Source organism: Megalobrama amblycephala, linkage group LG2 (genome assembly GCF_018812025.1).
Source record: "Megalobrama amblycephala isolate DHTTF-2021 linkage group LG2, ASM1881202v1, whole genome shotgun sequence".
NCBI classification, from domain to species: domain Eukaryota; kingdom Metazoa; phylum Chordata; class Actinopteri; order Cypriniformes; family Xenocyprididae; genus Megalobrama; species Megalobrama amblycephala.
Genome location: NC_063045.1, coordinates 21302517 through 21322632, shown reverse-complemented (window position 1 = coordinate 21322632; position 20116 = coordinate 21302517). Strand labels below are relative to the sequence as shown.

At 39.8% G+C, this 20116-nt stretch overlaps 1 protein-coding gene across 1 annotated transcript in view; it reads left to right on the top strand.

Annotated features, from left to right (window-relative positions):
* LOC125262657 (sushi, von Willebrand factor type A, EGF and pentraxin domain-containing protein 1-like) overlaps positions 1-20116 on the top strand; it is a 48377-nt gene extending 28261 nt beyond the window's left edge. Inside the window, exons 8-13 of the mRNA XM_048181476.1 lie at positions 1900-2091; positions 12995-13186; positions 17818-18009; positions 18105-18296; positions 19259-19444; positions 19620-20116. Coding sequence (XP_048037433.1) covers positions 1900-2091; positions 12995-13186; positions 17818-18009; positions 18105-18296; positions 19259-19444; positions 19620-19810 — 1145 coding nt within the window. The 3' untranslated portion in view covers positions 19811-20116. The remainder of the gene's footprint in view (positions 1-1899; positions 2092-12994; positions 13187-17817; positions 18010-18104; positions 18297-19258; positions 19445-19619) is intronic.

The window sequence follows — 20116 nt, the reverse complement described above, 5'->3', positions numbered from 1 at the left end:
TTCCTTTATTCTCATATTTTATTTTGTTCTGTTTATGTGACTTTTTAGTAGCTTGTTTTCTAATGTTCAGAGTTGATCTGTTGATCAGAATATGTTGCTTGTCACCGTCATTGAGATTCACAGGCTGATTCTTGATGTCTGTGTGTGCCTAAGAGAACAAAAATTTTATCATGTGAAATCTTTCATATTATATTGATAAAGCTGACCTTCTGCTGTAGAATCACAGTTCTGCTGTAATCAATGTAAATCTAACTCAGAGATTGGGCTCTTCATGAATTCAGGTCAAATAGTGATTATGTAAAAACATAACCAACACATGATCATTTCTCTTTGCTTGTCTGGCTGTTATGACTCAGTTAACTGCCCAAACAAACTCTAATATTAATAAGGCAAGGGTCAAGAGCCCAACTAAAGCAAACACTCATCTCCACGATGGTGGCTTAAAAATGGTGATTTTTCTCCTTTGGTGATTCTGCGTGTTCGTCTATATCGGATGTCCAGAAGACGTCAAAAAAAGACGTCATAAAAACTTTCATTCTGGCCCCTCAGTGGACGTCTTTTCAACCTGAGACAAGACCTCAAAAAGACGTCTTCTGGACATAATTTGCTCAGTGGGTGGTTATAAGACATTTCAAAAAAAAAAAAGTTTCTTTCTTCTGTTGAACACAAATGAAGATATTTTAAATGAATGTTGGTGATCAAACAGCTAAGAAAATCAGTTGCCATCAACTGTCTGTTACCAACATTCTTTAAAATATCTTCTTTTGTGTTCAGCAGAGGAAAGAAACTCATACAGGTTTAATGAGTAAAAGACTCATAAGATGTAGTATGATACAAGATAGGAAACTAAGGGATGTATAATCCATTATGATCTGCGTTGAGCTGACAAGTCTATGGAAAATACATATGCTCTTTTTAAACTCTTCAAACTAAAGAGAAACTTTTGGTCACAAATGAAATAAAACTTCAGCTAATATTAACACAAACAAAGACAACGTTATAGTTCTGTGCTGTGTAAACTCAAAAAATTATTGAGAGCCTTTTTGCATTCAAACTCAATATTTCAAGTCAGCAAGTTTAACTGGAAGATGAATTTGTGCAGCACATTTAGTCGTATTAATGTCTAAAATGATGCAAAATTACAGTTCTCTGCCTTATATAAAAGAAGAACGCTGTCAAGTTTTCAACGAATCATTGGAGGGTGAGTCCTGTTTGATGGGGCGGAGGGAAGGGGAGCTTGTTTTCATCTACTTTACACAGACTTCAAAGATTCATAACGCAAACAGTCTGAAGAGTGTTCAGGAATATATCTTTTGGAAAACAGGTAGGCTAATATCAGAATTTTTCAACCATACTAGTTTATGTTTAAAACTAAAGAAATCTTTGCATTGATTTGTTTCAAATAAGAAAAGTGAATAATTCCTTAAGGTCTCCATATTCAGTTGATACTGTTCATTTTCTTTGTAAACTGTACTAAGCAATCTCTCATGTTTTACAGCTTAAAATGAAATATTATAAGCTATTTGTGTTTCTTCTGTTAATGATTGTGGATGTCTCAACAAATGCTCAAGGTAACACAACAATACAAAAAATAGCTAAAGTATATTTCATATACTTTACAAAAAATATTTTTTGTTAATTTTCCATAAAATTTAAATGTGGGTCTAAAATTGAAGTAGATTATAAAACTGAAGTAAAATTATAAAACGAGAATCACTGATTTTATCAGTAGTATACTAGCATGCCATACACCCTAAATATACACTCCAGTATGGTTTTGATGTCTTAGAGGATTTTTTCCTCCTTTTCTTGCTATTGGTTAATATCAGATGCTATTAAACTGCTCTTTATTCCATTAAAACTTTTTTTACTGACTGAATTTCATTTCTTCTTCTACAGAAGTTACATGTGAGGGTGAACAGCTCCTCAATGTTGACGTTTTAATGGGACATCCAGGTATTGTTTCACCTTATAAACCTGGACATATCTTAGTTTTCCGATGCACAGATGTGAACCTGAAGATGTACGGCCAACGAGCAATTGAATGCCTGTCAAATGGAAAATGGGATAACCCATATCCAAAATGTGGAGGTATGAAGAGTTATTGCAGTAATATGTTTAAAAATGTAAGGTTTGTTTTACACATGAAATGTTTTTTATAATGTTGAAAAATATATCAAGATTGTTATTTATAGTAAAAAAACAAGTAATGTGTTATTCTATGGGTAATTCATTAAAACATCTATCATTCAATATATGACCACATGAACTCTGTCCCAAACTGACAAATACTGTTTTAAAGATTTTGTTTGCTGTCTTTATCTCTTAGTGTGTGTTAATTAATATCTAACTAGTTCCAGTCTGCATACACATAATTATGACATGCTGGTGCAATTGGAAACTTACCAGACATTGTGGTTGTTGGGAAAATTTAATTTTGTGAACTAATATGATTTTCACCTTTAGAAAAAAAGTAGGTTTGATAGTTGATGTTCAATATTAAGACATATATGTCTTTACTGGATTTAATATAAAAAACAAGTAAAACAAATGATTAAACTAAAGGCTGGACTCAACAGTGTTCCAGTTACAGCTTACATAAAAAAGTCCAGATGGAGGAACATGCAGTGAACGTGTCCTCTAAACACAACAGTGAACACCTAAAATGGAGAGATTCCCTGATCTTGAGGATCCAGTCAAACCTGGACACAGTTTAATATTTTCATGCATAAAATTCAAAAGTTTCTCAAATTGAAGTAGGGGCCTGAGGTTTCAGTCAGAACACACAATAACTCTTTCAAGTGTTGTAAGAGTATCGAAAATAGCCCACAAGGACAGAGCAAAATCACTTGCTTGTTAAATGGAGAATAAAATGTTCCATTCCCTAAATGTGTAAGAGGGAAGGTCACATTAGGTAAAAGCATTTAATTGGTTGTCAGTATTTTTTTAGCAGTATTTGGTAATGCAAGCATTACTTTTGCTCATATTAAAACAAATGCTCAAATTGGAACATAAATCATTGGCATATAATTCTCTCTTGATCTTAGTTACACACTAGCATGGCAGTGGGTTTTGCATGGATAAACAAACACCACTTGAATTTTGTTCAGAAAAATTAAGGGTCCAAACGTTTTCACAGAAATTCACTAAGGAACCTTTCAGTGAACAGTTCTTAAAAGAATCCTTTTTTCTTAATGTAAAGATCATTCTACAAATCTGAAGAACCATTTTCCACTAAAAAGAAGCTTTTGTGGAAAGGAAAGGTTCCATGGATGTTCTTTGTGGAACCAAATGTCAATTAAGAACCTTTATTATTTATTATTATCAAGAGTGTAAACGGTGCAATTAGGCATGTATTTTCCTTATTTGACTTAAAGGGGGGGGGGGGGGGTGTAACGCTATTCCATGCATTCTGACTTATTTACACTGTGGAAGAGTTGCATTCTTATGCTAAACATGGCGAAAATTTCTAAACACGAGTTGAAAGTATGATGGAGTATTTCTGTGCTAAATTACTACTTCCGGTTTCGGTACAGGTTTCAGAGGTTTTTTTCAAGTATTTAAAGTATTTAAGGGCTGCACCCTTTAAAGTACACATGAAATCAAAATTGACCTAATTTACTTTGTTAGTGCATATTACTAGTCTTGTGGTAAACAATTAATCCGTGCAAGTTAAAACACAGAAAAAAATAGTTTGGTAATCTTTAATCAAAATCTTAAAAGTTACTTCCGGTCTGGAATGGTGTTCCTTCTCTGATAACGTCAGTTTGACGGCTTGGGTTGAAAACGTGTGAACCACTCCTCTGCAACCGTTCGTCTGCTATGAGCGAGAGATGGAGAGGAGGAGCGCTAAAGTAAAACTCTGCCCTCTATTCAATATTCCGTTTCACTTGGAAATATGTCACAACACTGGAGAAAAGTTGTTTGCAACTTCCGGTTCACAGGGACTTTAAAGGCTGCATTCATCATCGGTCTCATTTAAAAAAAAAAAAATTAATAACCGTTAGATTGCAACGCAAGAAAGAAATTACAGTATTTTACACCTCACAATGAATATCAGTCAATTTTATTACGGTTACTTTTCTTAAATATGACATCCTTGATGAAGTATTCAGCATTCAAATGCGACCTCTGAAGGACGAAGCCTCTGAAATGAGACACCTCCTTTCACTAAAGGAGCGTGTTTTAGGTTGTGAGGGAAAGATTACCTTTTTCAGCTATCCAAAGAACCCAGCATTAAAAGGTTAGTTCACCCAAAAATGAAAATAATGTATTTAAATAATGTAAATAATGCATGAGGGTGAGTAATAAATTACATTATTTTCATTTTTGGGTGAACTAACCCTTTAAGGATGAAGTTTGTCTTTTCGAGGCAGCAACGGAGTTGTGCACGTATGTTTATTTGTTCCTGGGATTTCGGTGATGAATACTTTGTAAACAAGTTCCAGTTCGGTGCTGGATTTGCAGATTGTGGCTGGCTGCATCAGGGGCTGTACCATGATGGTAGTTGAACAAACTCAGGGTTATAGGATTAGTTTTGAGTTGACAAAACCAAACCACTCCAATCTGACTTTGTTGGTACCATAATGCTGATCAACAACTTTCTCTGTCAACTCAGGCTTTGATCCTGAGTTTTTGGAGCACGTGCACATGAATCCGTGACATCAGTGGCAAACAGCCAATCACATGCCTTGCAACAGAGACAAACAATGATTCACTTCTCGTGAGAGAGCCAGCGCGATTCAAAACTCTTTTGCTGAAAATGAAGAATTTAAACGCATTTAAACTACTGGAAAATACTTGTCTGCAAAAGAGGACAAATAAAATAAATGATCTTTCTCTATCAGTGCAAGGGAAAGTTGTGAAGTTAGTTTATATAGTTTATAATATATATATATATATATATATATATATATATATATATATATATATATATATATATATATATATATTATAAACTAGTCTCAACCATACAAGAGACTCAAACATACAAGGTCACATGTAGTCATATTTAAAGAGTATATTTACAACTTATTTATATTACATATGTTCTATATATATTAACATTCATTGAAACTAAATGCTTAATAACAACTGTTAAACTAAACTTGCGTGTGTGTAATGGATTAAATAAAATATAGATAATATAATTATACAAATCATATATAAATTATAAAATAATTATCATTAAAACCAGACAATTTCATCGTTAAATTTGTTTTTACTATAATGACCTTTAATTTGGAGGAAGAGAAACGTCTTGGTTACAAAGGTAACCCTCGTTCCCTGAAGGAGGAAACGGAGACATACGTCGGACAGACCAATGAATAGGAATCTCGCTAGAGAGGCTAATCTACTTCGAGTGTAACTAAAACGAGCCAATGCACATTGGCATGAAATCATAGGCAGCAGCTTCTCGCCTCGCAGCGCGGTTATATAATGAGCAGCAGGTGCGTTGCATCTTCAGGTTTTCACTGAGGAGCCGAACCGGATAGGTGGCAGCATCAGTGGGGTACAGCGACTGTGGCGACAGGACATACGTCTATGTTCCCTCTTTCAGGGAACGAGGGTTACCTTTGTAACCGAGACATTCCCATTCAGTTGGTCATACGAAAAGGAATCCCTACCAAAGCGCCAGAGGAGCTGCCCCCTTCCAGTGCTCTGTTGTAAGCCACCTGAACACCCATGCCTAAGGATGGTGGGACAGGGCTGACACAGAGAGTGTCGATCACTGCTGTTCCCCAAACCCCACTCAGTGAGACTATTGGATAAAACTGGGAAAGCGTACCCTTTCACTGGAAAGGAACGCTGCGGAGCAACATCCTTCCCCGAAGGAGTTATGTGGAGAAGTACATATGGATTAACCCCGTAGGGCTGTACTACATATGGAAGGACTGGGGTGACTCCAACCGATGAGAGGTGGGTACTCCCAGAGGGAAAGATACGGGCTTCGTTTAGGTGCAACTGTGGAACTAGACATATGGGATCCCTGTAGGGTCACACATAAGGTACCCAGCCTAAACCCCATTCTCAAGGATGCACCGGAGTATAGGCCTGGCGCCAGATGCTCCGCCACGTCGGCTGCCGAAGGGAGATCGGACTCAACAGGGTCTGCCTTGTAGGGACTCTCTGGAGTAAAAGCGCATGTAAGCGCAGCAAGCCGACACTAAGACCGGCTCGACACGAAGGCTATAGAATCCAGAGAACGTGTTAGGTGTCACCCAGCCCGCAGCTCTACAAATGTCTGTCAGCGAGGCACCACGAGCCAGCGGCCAGGAGGATGCAACACCTCTCGTGGAGTGAGCATGCAACCTGAGCGGGCAGGGCACATCTTGAGCTTGGTAAGCCAAGGCGATGGTGTCCACTATCCAGTGGGCCATCTTCTGCTTGGAGACAGCCTTTCCCTTCTGCTGGCCTCCGTAACAGACAAAGAGCTGGTCTGAGGTCCTGAAGCTTTGAGTTCTGTCTATGTACAGTCGCAAAGCGCGAACTGGACAGAGCAAATCCAGGGCTGGGTCTGCCTTCTCCGGGGGCAGCGCTTACTACCTGGTCCCTGAAGGGAGTGGTAGGAACCTTGGGCACATAGCCAGGCCGGGGTCTGATCGGCCTCGACCGAAAATGCCTGCAGGTCCCCTACCCTCTTGATGGAGGCCAATGCAACCAGCAGCAAAGTCTTCATAGACAGAATCTTTAAGTCTGCTGACTTCAAGGGTTCAAAGGGAGCATTCTGGAGTGCTCTAAGCACCAGAGCAAGGTCCCAAGAGGGTATGGATGGGGGTCGAGGAGGAATTAATCGTCTCGCCCTCCTAAGGACCAAGTTGTGCTTACCAACAGACTTGATATCCATGTGGTCGTGGTATGCAGAAAATGCGGCAGCATGAACTTTGAGGGTGGAGGGGGACAGCCTACGCTCCAGCCCTTGCTGCAAGAATGAAAGCACAACTCTGATCGAACATCTTCTGGGGTCTTCTCGGCGAGAAGAGCACCACTCGATGAACAGGTTCCACTTCAAGCCGTAAGCGAGTCTTGTAGACGGTGCATGTGCCGAAGTGATGGTGTTAGGTACCTCAGGGGGTAATTCACCTAGAACCTCCACGTCTCGTCCAGGGACCAGACATGGAGTTTCCAGAGGTCTGGAAGTGGGTGCCAATGAGTGCCCCGTCTCTGAGAAAGAAGACCTGAATTCTACCTGAATGAATGAAAAATGTTTAACATATGAATGTATGATTTACTTACATAAGCATAAAAATATAAACCTGAGCCTCTACGAACTCTCTCCAAATCAGCTGGACCATCTGGGGGTGGAGTCGCCACTCTCCCGGCAGCACAGCTCGTGATAGCTCGTCAGCCACATGGTTGAGCACACCAGGAACATGAATGGCGCGAAGCGACCTCAGATGCTTCTGACTCCAAAGAAGGAGATGGCGGGCGAGTTGCGACATGCGACGGGAGCGTAGACCACCTTGACGGTTGATGTACACAACAGTTGCAGTGTTGTCCGTGTGGACCAGCACATGCTTGCCCCGTAATGGCCCTTTCAGGCAGCTCAGGGCAAGGCGTACTGTTAGCAAATCGAGGCAGTTGATGTGCCAATGCAGTTGGGGGCCCATCCAAACACCTGATACTGCATACCCATGTACGTGGCACTCCAGCTGGTGGCAGAGGCATCTGTGAACACCACAGTATGCCAGGACACCTGCTCTAGGGGCACTCCTGCCTGAAGAAACAAGGGGTCTGACCATGGGCTGAAGGTTTGGCGGCATTCCGGAGCGATTGCCACTTGGAACTTACCGCGTTGCCACGCCCATCTCGGGACTCGGCCGTGAAGCCAGTGCTGAAGCGGTCTCATATATAGCAAACCAAGCAGGGTTACTGCCGCTGCGGCTGCCATATGCCCCAGGAGCCTCTGAAAGAATTTCAGTGGGACCGCTGGCCTGCCTTTGAACGTATTCAGGCAGTTCAACACCAACTGAGCACGTTCCTCTGTAAGGCGTGCTGTCTGTTCGACCGAATCCAACTCCATACCGAGAAAAGAGATCCTCTGCACAGGGGAGAGTTTGCTCTTTTCCCAGTTGACCTGAAGGCCCAACTAGCTGAGGTGACTGAGCACCAGGTCCCTGTGTTTGCACAACTGATCCCGAGACTGCGCTAGAATAAGCCAGTCATCGAGATAGTTGAGGATGCGAACACCCAGTTCTCTCATGGGAACAAAGTCTCCCTCCAAAACATCGACAGCTTTTACCTGAACTTGTGGGGACGCCGGGCGAGCTAAATCGCATAGCCGAGCCTGAAGGTCTGAATGAGCCAGCAAGACGGACTGGGGAGTGCTAATCAGGCTCGCAGAGACCGTACAAGCGGGATCAAAGGGACCTTAGGCGTACCCGCAGTGGGGCAGCGAGGTGGAACGCAGGGACACGGCTCGGGAGGCTCTCTTAGCGAGGCGGCTCGTAGCGGGGTCTGAGTGTGCTGTGCAAAACTTACCTGGTTCCACAGTCGGGCAGGGGGCACAGGAGAGGCTTTGGCTGCCTTCTTGAACTGCACGCTGCTGTCCTCTGGCGAAGGAAGAGGGGGATGAGAGAGGTGAGGTTTTTCTCCTCCCACTGCTCTCCAAGCCCTCTTCAGACCTGGAGATGGAGGAACTGCTCTTTTTTTTTTGTTGAAAATTTGGGTACCGCTGGCTGTTGGGCCTACTTTGGGGGGTGGGGGTGGGGGGAGCAGCCCAACCTCATGGGTGATTTTTCACTAACCACTTAAACAGCAGCAAAGACGGGAGGCATCGTCTCCCAGCAGCAGACACAGTAGAGCAGGCTGGGCCAGAGTTTTTTGCAGGGGACGACACCCTTGGCAACGAGCAGACTGAGGGGCGGCCCACGAGGAACTCAATGGTTTGTCGGGGGAAGCTTCCCGGTCTGCTATTAACTGAGGAGAACTGCTGGGCTCAGTCCCCGACAGTGTCACCAAAAAGGCCACCTTGTGAGCATCAAGAAAGCGTTTTTAGCTTGACAACCTCTCGCACCTCCGCAAGGTAAGCCAGGGGGCGCTTCTGGACCACTGAGGTGGACATCGTCTGGCCGAGGGCCTGCGCAGTGACTTTGATCACGGTTAGTCAACAAGTGCAGCTTAACCCCGGCTCAGAACTACCCTAATGCATAAAGAGTGCCTTGGCCTCACATGCAGGGTGGGTGTGGTCTGTGCACAGCCACCCCACCCAATAGGGTAGTGAGAGAGGAAAAAATTTCATGCAGTTTTTGGCACTTTTGGCGTTCCATATTTATGGCACCAATATAGCTCCATACTGCCAAGTTTTCCATGCAAATCTGGAACACCCGGTTCAGAGCTGTAAACTCTGAATCTGAGTCAGCATAAGCACACACCATTACAGTGGGCAGCGTCACCCTCATTTCCAGAGCATAACAGCACTCTCTCCAATGCTGCAATCGACATCTGACCCTCAGCTGGAGCCCTGAATGAAATGCTAGGTTCCCCTATGAGAAGAACCAATAATCCAATCCAGAGACTGCACAGTTTGCAGTGCGCTAGAGAGGGAGGAGCCCTAGGGGGTTGGTTCCCAGAAGGAACCCCTCAACCTCAAGTCACCCAAGCCATTTCACCAAAGTAGACCTCTTCTGGTGCACCAGAGAGGGCGCTACAATGGAGATTGGGCAAGGAGACCATGCATCTAGAGCGCCAAGCAGCTCGACAGCACACAACACGCGGAGGAGCGAGAGGTTTGCTCTCGCTAATCTCCACGGTCTCCTAGAGTGTCAGGCAGACCCGCGGCCGTGCTATTACGCACAAGCGGCAGCTGGCCAACAACAGAGGGGACTCAAGCTTCCCGGAGAAAGAAGAGTCACGACCGGCGTGTCGATGTGATCATGTTCTCATACGAAACACGAACCACCTATGAACATCGTTTCAGCATGCGCCCAGACATGTGAAACAGTGATTGTGGCCGTCAGTGAGGACAGGAAACGACTGTAGCATATGTACAAATATTAGATTGGGCAATAAAATCTGGAATCTTCAGAATGCTTTTAGCATGCTGGACTGTGTTGTAAATCTCACATCGGCTCTGGCCGGGCTGTGAAAGACGAGCACCTTTGGCATGTTCATGGACCCTCTGAGGTAAAACAGAGGGCCCCATTTCCTAGCTTGGGACATCAAAGGGCCCCTCATGTGGACTAAGTGCCAGATCACATTCCAACACACACCACACACACACAGACACACACAAAAACACACAAACATGCTTAGAGATTGTATGTACAGCTATTCTCAAAATATGACTGGGCCAAAATATACCCGTCATGTAGGCTATGTCAAGTGCATCTATGTTTCCTAATGTTTAGACTTAGTTTAAATGACTGTTGTTGTGCTAGTGTTAGTTTTAATGATGGAATTTGTCTATAAACCATAACTTCCTTTACATGCTTTTCTTATCTGTCAAGTTTGGATTCGTTTTAAAGCTCTTTCCACGTCTTTCCAAAGCCAATGAACTGCAGCAGCACTGAAACTAAACTCAGCAAGCAAACAGCAAGTAACCGTTTCTCTTTTAGATAATGAAACTGATTTCTGTGCTGGCTTTCAAGGACTGTTAGTAGGTTTTTGCTACTTGCTTTCTCTCTTTCCCTTTCTTTACTTTCACTCTTGTATATATGTGTATATTTTGTATTTAGACATATAACTTCTGTAGTAGTAGTTTTCATATATTAAACACTTTGTATCCATGCTCGATTGTTCTTTTGCTCATTCAACAAAAACCAGGTCACTTTAACGTTTCGATCCTATCCTTGCTTTACGTTTGGATGCTAGAATAGGAAGTCTTTCTTGTGGCCAGAGAAAAACCTTCCTTTTTATAATATTCTGTGAGGAGCTAACGGTTTGCTGGACAAACTAATAGTTTCTCTAAATAATTATTAAACCAGAACTAATCATATATGTAATTGATTATAATTCATTGTAATTAATTCACAATATAGGTTTAATTCCCCCTTGGGTCAGTATATGCATCATAATTAATCATAAAGCTTTATTATATTCATATATCTAACCCATAAATTGATTAATAACTATACAAAATCGCTACACGACCGCATCCAAAAACACACAAATAGAATGTCATCTCCAAAAAACAGAAAATAAAGAGAGGACTTCGACCCCGCTGCTGTGCTGTTCGCCTGCACTTGAAAAAAAAGAGAAGTTCAACCAAAAAGCTTGACTCATCTTCTAGCAGACACTTGCTTGCAGAGAACAGGAACAAACACCGTTCAGCTCCGAAGCGAAAAAGCTAAAGATGGAACGCACCTGCTGCTCATTACATATTACTAGCGCTGCAAGGCGAGCAGCTGCTGCCTATGATTGCATGCCTATGTGTATTGGCTCGTTTTAGTTACACTCGAAGTAGATTGGCCTCTCTAGCGAGATTCCTATTCGTCGGTCTGTCTGACGTACGTCGAACGTGACCGACTGAATGGGAACTGGGGCAGTGACTTTATTGTGTTGGGTGTGTCAACGTCACTTAGCTTACATCTGGGGCCTGTACCATGAAGCTGGATTAGCTGGCTAGACAGGTAAGTTTCAGATTAGTTTGCTCCAATCCTGGGTTTTAGGTTCCATGACAGTGACTTGGCTTTTAGCATTGTTCATCGCCTTAGTAACTTACGCTCCTCTGGATTAGAGATCTCAAACTGAAATTGGACCAATCAGATGTAAGCTAAGTGACACTGACACACCCAATACAATAAAGTCACTCCCCCAGTTTCTCTTTCTCCAAATTAAAACAAATATTTAGCGATAAAATTTTCTGGTTTTAATGATAATTACTTAGAATTATTTTATAATTTATATATTTGTATAATTATATGATCTATATTTTTATTAATCCATTACACACACTCAAATTTAGTTTAACAGTTGTTATTAAGCACTTAGTTTCAATGAATATTAATATATATATATATATATATATATATATATATATAGATCATAAATAAGGTGTAAATATACTCTTTAAATATGACTACATGTGACCTTTTATGTTGAGTCTATATCGCTATATATTATCAACTATATAAACTAACTTCACAACTTTCATTTGCACTGATAGAGAAAGATCATTTTTTTTATTTGTCGTCTTTCACAGACAAGTATTTTCCATTAGTGTGTGTTTAAATTCTTCATTTTCAGCAAGAGTTTTGAATCGCGCTGGCTCTTTCACGAGAAGTAAATCAGAGTTTATTATGTTGCGAGGCATGTGATTGGCTGTTTGCCACTGATGTCAGGCATTCATGTGCACACGCTCCACAAACTCAGGATCAAAGCCTGAATTGACAGAGAAAGTTGTTGATCAGCATCATGGTACCAACAAAGTCAGATTGGAGTGGTTTGGTTTTGTCAACTCGAAACTAATCTTATAACCCTGAGTTTGTTCAACTCATGGTACAGACCCCTGATTTGTCTAATTTCAGTTTGAGATCTCTTACCCAGAACATAGCCTGCCCTGGAGCAGATTAGCCGTGGAACGTAAATTATGGCGATGAACACCACTAAAAGTCAAGTTACTTTCATGGTACCTAAAACCCAGGATTGCCGCAAACTAATCTGAAACTTACATGGCTAGCCATCTAATCCAGCTTCATGGTACAGGCCCCAGATGTCTGTGTTTTGTTGGCATTCGGCGCGCAAGAGCATAAAATGTAAACAACACGAACGCGTCTGTTCCCTTTGTATTTATAATGATGTCAAACTAAAGACTTTTCGGAGATATGAAGGATGCATTGTTACTCTATATGTACTCAAGATTAACATGAGATTGGCAGAAACTGTGTGTGATACCCCCCTTTAAGACAAAAATGAAGGTGACATCAGATCAGATTGAATTTTAAATATCCTAAATTATTTTTAACTGTTTAAGTGGCTGGGTGGCCTGATGTAACTGCTTTGGTGCTTATGGATTTAAGGTCCTGAGAGTTTTCTTTTCTTTCTTTTTTTATAGAGGTATCATGTGTCCCAAACAACACAGAGGAAAATGTCAGAGTCGAGGGGCTCCCTGATAATGAGGGTTTAATCAGATATGGACACAGATTGACATTTTCATGTATTGATTATGGATGGGTTTTACAAGGACCAAAAGAAATCACCTGCCAGTCGAATGGGCAATGGAGCGGCCCATTTCCTAAATGTGTAGGTAAGGACACAGAGGGTATATTCAAATTTAATATAACTAAAGACATAGTATGTATTTGTAAGTATAAATAAATAAATAACACTCTGTGTATAATATTTGTATATGCTATCTTGCATATTGCTGAAAAAATATTTTGTATAATTAATAAAATGTGTTTATATTATTTTAATATATTATACATTTTATTTTATAATACTATTTTGAATATATTACTACAAAAGAATGTTATTATATTAATACTGTTTTATATTATATATTTCTTTATAAGATAATGTATTTTGCTGCAATTCTTTTATTATTATATTTTTTCTTCTTTTACAATTATTTTGAATATTCTAGGTAAAAATGCAGTGTATGAATCAAATAAATTGGTTCACTGAATTACATAAATAAATTAGACTTCCCAATGGTAGAAATGCTGTCCGACTTCATGTGATGTCATATTGATGTTTGTCAAAATACTTTTTGGACATCTAGGATTTTTCATAAGGTTGTTAGGGTTGGATGTATATTTCATCTCTAACTCAATACCATACAACAAAAATGTAGTTGTTATGTTAAACCTTACTCGTTGGAAATCAGGGGCCGTATTCACAAAACATCTTAAGGCTAAAAGTAGCTTGCAGATTAAGGAGACACTCTTATAAATAATGGGTGTGTCAGTCCTAATTTTAAGACTCCTAAATTTTTTCACAAAACATTTTAGCATTAAGATTAGTTCCTAAATCTGTGAAAAGTTAGGAGTAGTCAAGAGGACTTCTAAGTCATTAAGAACAAATCACAAACAATCCTAAAATGGCTGTTGATGGTAATCTGCCTCAGCAATCCAGCCAAAGACATTGAGGCAATAGCCCAGCCAGCAGAGCCATGTGGGGCCCAAATGGGTTTGACCTGGGCTATCTAACTGGGACCCAGCCCATCTAACTTTGCCCAGATGAAATGAACACTGCTTAGTGTGCACACTACAGGCTGTTTAATGTAACACTTAATCAGTGTTGGAGGTAATGAGATAATTAAGTGATTGAATAATGATTTTGTATTAGTGAAGAACACCTGCTGTTAACAAGCATAATCACTGAAGGAAAGAGAAACACAAGAACTACTTCCAGCCACAGCCTTGGATGAAATCAACTGAAGATAAAATACATTACATCTCTCAAGATCTGATTAAACAACTCCACAAACAACATTAGCTTCACTTATTACTAACCAGACTGACTTTATTTCTGTCAGACATCTACAGAAGTTTGTATTAAGAATTAAGAAGAGGCTTAGATGTTGATTACTTATTTGAAAGTAATAGTTTGATTTGATGTTACCATTGTGGCGATTAGTGTGCGCTTTAGTCAGGCTCTTGACTTTTTAACATTAGTTTTTTTCTTGACAGCTGTGTCTGTTTGTTATGGCGAGAACAGCAAGAGAAAATATAATCAGATGCTGTAAGCTGATTGATGATAAGAATATAATCATCATATATAGAATCAGCGTATGAATCTCAACAATGGTGACATGCTTCATGGTGCAATGCATTCTGAGTGCATCATACGAAACTTATCCATGGCTCCCAGAATGCATTGCACCATTGAAGCATGTCACCATTGTTGAGATTCATATGCTGATTCTTGATGTCTGTGTGCGAGTAAAACTCATAGGAGCCCAAAATAGGTAAATGGTGTGTTATAAATCGTTTGATGTTCTGATTAAATTCTATTATTCTCTTGTTGTAGAATCATAACAATAAAACAGAATTAATAACATACTACCCGTATAAACCTCCCACATAATATCAACGAGTTAAGCCAATATATGATGATTATATTCTTATCAACAATCAGCTTACAATATCTGATTATATTTTCTCTTGCTGTTCTCGCCATAACAAACAGACACAGCTGTCAAGAGAAAAACTAATGTTAAAAAGTCAAGAGCCTGACTAAAGCACACACTGATCGCCACAATGGTAACATCAAATCAAACTATTACTTTCAAATAAGTAATCAACATCTAAGCCTCTTCTTAATTCTTAATACGAACTTTTGTAGATGTATGTCAGAAATAAAGTCAGTCTGGTTAGTAATAAGTGAAGCTAATGTTGTTTGTGGAGTTGTTTAATCAGATCTTGAGAGATGTAATGTATTTTATCTTCAGTTGATTTCATCCAAGGCTGTGGCTGGAAGTAATTCTTGTGTTTCTCTTTCCTTCAGTGATTATGCTTGTTAACAGCAGGTGTTCTTCACTAATACAAAATCATTATTCAATCACTTAATTATCTCATTACCTCCAACACTGATTAAGTGTTACATTAAACAGCCTGTAGTGTGCACACTAAGCAGTGTTCATTTCATCTGGGCAAATCCATGTGGGGCCTACATGGAAACTGGGTGCAAAACTGGCTGGGTCCCAGTTAGATAGCCCAGGTCAAACCCATTTGGGCCCCACATGGCTCTGCTGGCTGGGAGGTAACAGAGCCTTGGCTGCTGAGCCTTTTCTTCATAAATGCAATAAATATTTTGATTTTCAGATTTTAATCTGCGATGACAACATAAAGGTTCAATTATGTACACAGGCAAAATGTATTGAAGGATGGAGAATAAAACATAGCGGTCAAGTTGAAAATAATGTCCTTGTTGGTGGACTTATGGTGCAGCTCGAGTGACCCGAGTTCCAGTTCTTGCTTGTGGGACTTTCCTGATCCTGTCCCCCTGTCTCTCTTCCATTCACTGTCCTATCATAATAAAAAGGCAAAAACCCAAAAAATAAACCTTTGAAAAAAAAGAAATAAGAAATAAGAAAATAATGCCTGATGACCTGTGGCAGTTGTTTTCACAAGTTCACACTTACAAATGATCGAATAGAGTAAACCAGTAAAATAAGCATATTTGGCGTGCAGTCCGAGGAGATGCTCCGAGCTCAGAATTTAGCCCAAACCCAGAGTATCCTGGGATAGAAAACAGCTGAGAGTGAGGAGTCCGGGTGGCAAAGGGATGCAGAAAACTATGCCTTCTACAATATTTCTATAGTTAAATCACCCCTCCCCTATCAGCCAATCACTGTGGTCATAGTTAATAAGCGTATTGACAGGTCAACCCCACCCGTTCTCTTAGCTTAAGACTTCTCTCTGTTCTGTAAGTTTGTCTCAGCAGCTTTGTGAATAAGTTTTAAGGGAAAACTCGTAGCGAAGAACTTTTACTGCTATTTAGGAGAACTCTTAGTGGTAAGATAAAATGTTTTGTGAATACGGCCTCAGTACCCACTGAGCAAATTACGTCCAGAAGACGTCTTTTTGAGGTCTTGTCTCAGGTTGAAAAGATGTCCACTGAGGGGCCAGAATGAAAGTTTTTATGACGTCTTTTTTTGACGTCTTCTGGACATCCGATATAGACGAACACGCAGAATCACCAAAGGAGAAAAATCACAATTTTTAAGCCACCATCGTGGAGATGAGTGTTTGCTTTAGTTGGGCTCTTGACCCTTGCCTTATTAATATTAGAGATTGTTTGGGCAGTTAACTGAGTAGTAACAGCCAGACAAGTAAAGAGACATGATCAGGTGTTGGTTATGGTCTCACATAACCATTATTTGACCTGAATCACTGAACTCATTTAGAGCCCAATCTCTAAGTTAGATTTACATTATTGATTACAGCAGCACTGTGATTCTACAGCAGAAGATCAACTTTTACAATATGATTCAAATGATTTCAGAAAAGGTGTGTTGAACAAAAAAAAAAAGTATTCATTTTAGGCACACACAGACATCAAGAATCAGCCTGTGAATCTCAACAGTGGTGACAAGCAACATATTCTGATCAACAGATCAACTCTGAACATTAGAAAACAAGCTACTAAAAAGTTGCATAAACAGAACAAAATAAAATATGAGAATAAAGGAAATTACTAAGACAATTAAGCTCATAATTTATTCATGCAGCAATGCATGATGGGAGCCATGGATGAATTTTGATTGGTGGCACCCAGAATGCACTGCAACATGCTTTTTGATGGTCACCACTGTTGAGATTCACGGGCTGATTCTTGATGTCTGTGTGTGCCTAAAATGAATACTTTTTTTTTTGTTCAACACACCTTTTCTGAAATCATTTGAATCATATTGTAAAAGTTGATCTTCTGCTGTAGAATCACAGTGCTGCTGTAATCAATAATGTAAATCTAACTCAGAGATTGAGCTCTAAATGAGTTCAGTGATTCAGGTCAAATAATGGTTATGTGAGACCATAACCAACACCTGATCATGTCTCTTTACTTGTCTGGCTGTTATTACTCAGTTAACTGCCCAAACAAACTCTAATATTAATAAGGCAAAGGTCAAGAGCCCAACTAAAGCAAACACTCATCTCCACGATGGTGGCTTAAAAATTGTGATTTTTCTCCTTTGGTGATTCTGCGTGTTCGTCTATATCGGATGTTCAGAAGACGTCCAAAAAAGACGTCATAAAAACTTTAATTCTGGCCCCTCAGTGGACGTCTTTTCAACCTGAGACAAGACCTCAAAAAGACGTCTTCTGGACGTAATTTGCTCAGTGGGTAGAGACTCCAAAACACTGGGCCACATAAAGTATAAATGATTCTGTGTGGACAAATATGTGAATGTCAAATGTCTGCTTTGTCTAGAGGCAACATGTCCTCTAAACACAACAGTGGAAGATGTAAAAATGGAGCGAATCCCTGATATTGTGGGTCCCGTCAAACCTAGACACAAGTTAATAATTTCATGCAATGGACAAGGGCTGAAATTAAAAGGAGTGAGAGAAATCACCTGTCTGACAAATGGAGAATGGAGCAGCCCTTTTCCTAAATGTGAAGGTAAGACCACAGGCGGTAAAAGCCTCGGATTGGACAAAGATAGATCTGTTGTTCACATGGAGGATGCTTGATTGATCCGATCTTTCTGTTTTTAGAGGTAATGTGTGTTGCAAACCTGACAGTGAACATGAGATCAGACGAACACCCAGGGCCTGAGATTTCAGTTAGATCTGGAGACACAATAACTCTTTCATGTGTTGGGAATGGAGTGAAATTACAAGGACATAGAAAAATCACCTGCTTGTCAGATGGACAATGGGACGTCCCATTCCCTAAATGTATAGGAGGTAAGGTCAGATTCTTAATTACTGAGTTTTATTAGCAGTGTTTGCAACTTATGGAATGATGAAATGGCAGTTTCTTTTTGTCCTTAAACACTGTCTTCATTGTCATCCTGTTTTAAAGGGAGAGTTTTTTCCAGATTTCCTGTCACTGTTTTCTCTCCATATTTATGATTCTTTGCAGCTTTTAGCACTGCCTACAATGCTCTGGATCCTGAAACTGAAAAACTCCCGTTAAACTTTTACTCTTTGAATATTTGCTCCCGAGAACAATACATGTTGACATGCTTTAGTAGGAAATACTTCTCAGAAAGTTTCAGTCATAATCAAGCTGTTATTTGACTCTGATCAAGCCTATCCAATAGGAGCAGACTTGTTGGAGTGGCCTTGGATGGCAACATGCCCAGTGCATTATGGGTGTCGTGTCTAAGTTTTCCTATTGCCTCTTTCCTATTTTTCTCTAGTTAGGTATCAGCGATTTCAACAAAAAAAAAAAATTGTCTTTCTAACACAAAGGCAGCTAAGATTTATTGAAATCCATTTTGCCAGCGCACAAGTCTCTCTTGACTTGGACCAGAAGCAATCATCAAGCGACCACCCAAAACAACTTAGGAACAGCATAGCTACGTACTACTTGCCATAATGGCGAGTTTTGCATGGATAAACGCAACTCAAATTGTCCTCAGAAAGTCTAATTTAAATCTAGTTATTATATTATATTATATTATATTATATTATATTATATAGAAAAATCCAACCCAGATCTCTCAGATCAAAACAGAAAGACATTTTCTTCAAGCATTTTATTAAAATGACCTTATTTACTCATATTAATGATGTGCATTACATTAAAAACATGTTCTGTTGTTTAAGGCTGTAAAAAAAAGCATCTGGCTGACATTGAGATTTATTAATGCCATATTTACTTGATGATCTAAAAACTGTCTAAAACATGTCTTTGCTCACAGGGAAATGTGGGCCACCACCGCATGTGAACTTTGCAGATACAACAGAAATGACAAAAAAGGAATACAATTCAGGGGAGAGAGTTGAATACACCTGCTTTAATAAATACATACTGGTTCAGCGTTACCCCTACTCCAAATACTTGACCTGTGAAGATGGAGAATGGAGAGGGAATATTAAGTGCTTAAGTAAGTATGAACACTCTACAACACCATATACATTAAAGACATGTAAGGCTTTTCTCACTGTATTTTAATTTTTTATATTTTGATTTAAACTTGATCTTGAAGTTGTAGTTCTGGTTCTGATGAATCAATGAATGTATCCTGTAACACTGAGACTGAGATGTTGGGTTTGTTTCAGAGCCCTGTTCAGTGTCTCTGGAGTTAATGGATGAACGAGGTATACAGCTGCGATGGGGTGAACAGCGAAAGATATTCTCACCACATGGGGATAGAATCCAATTTAGGTGTCAGAGTGGCAAATCATCAATAGGCAGTGACCTAACACAAACATGTAATGATGGAGTGATGAATTTGCCTCTGTGTGAGTGAAAAGGAGAATAAAACATCACTGATGCATACAGCTGTACTAATAAGCAAAAAGAAATGATCAAAATTAACCTTTTTTCCCAATTCAGTTTCATCTGTTTGTGATTTCTTGCAATAAAAATACTAAGCATGTTTATGATGTGCATGTATGAAAAAAAATATTAGCCTAACCCTTTCAATCCTTAATTTTTTTGCTATATAAGTCAATGCATGTATTTTACTCATTAAACAACCCAAAAAAAAACTTTTATAACATTCATAATGTGAATTAATCAGTTACTAATTTATCTTTTATAGACTCAAACAAAA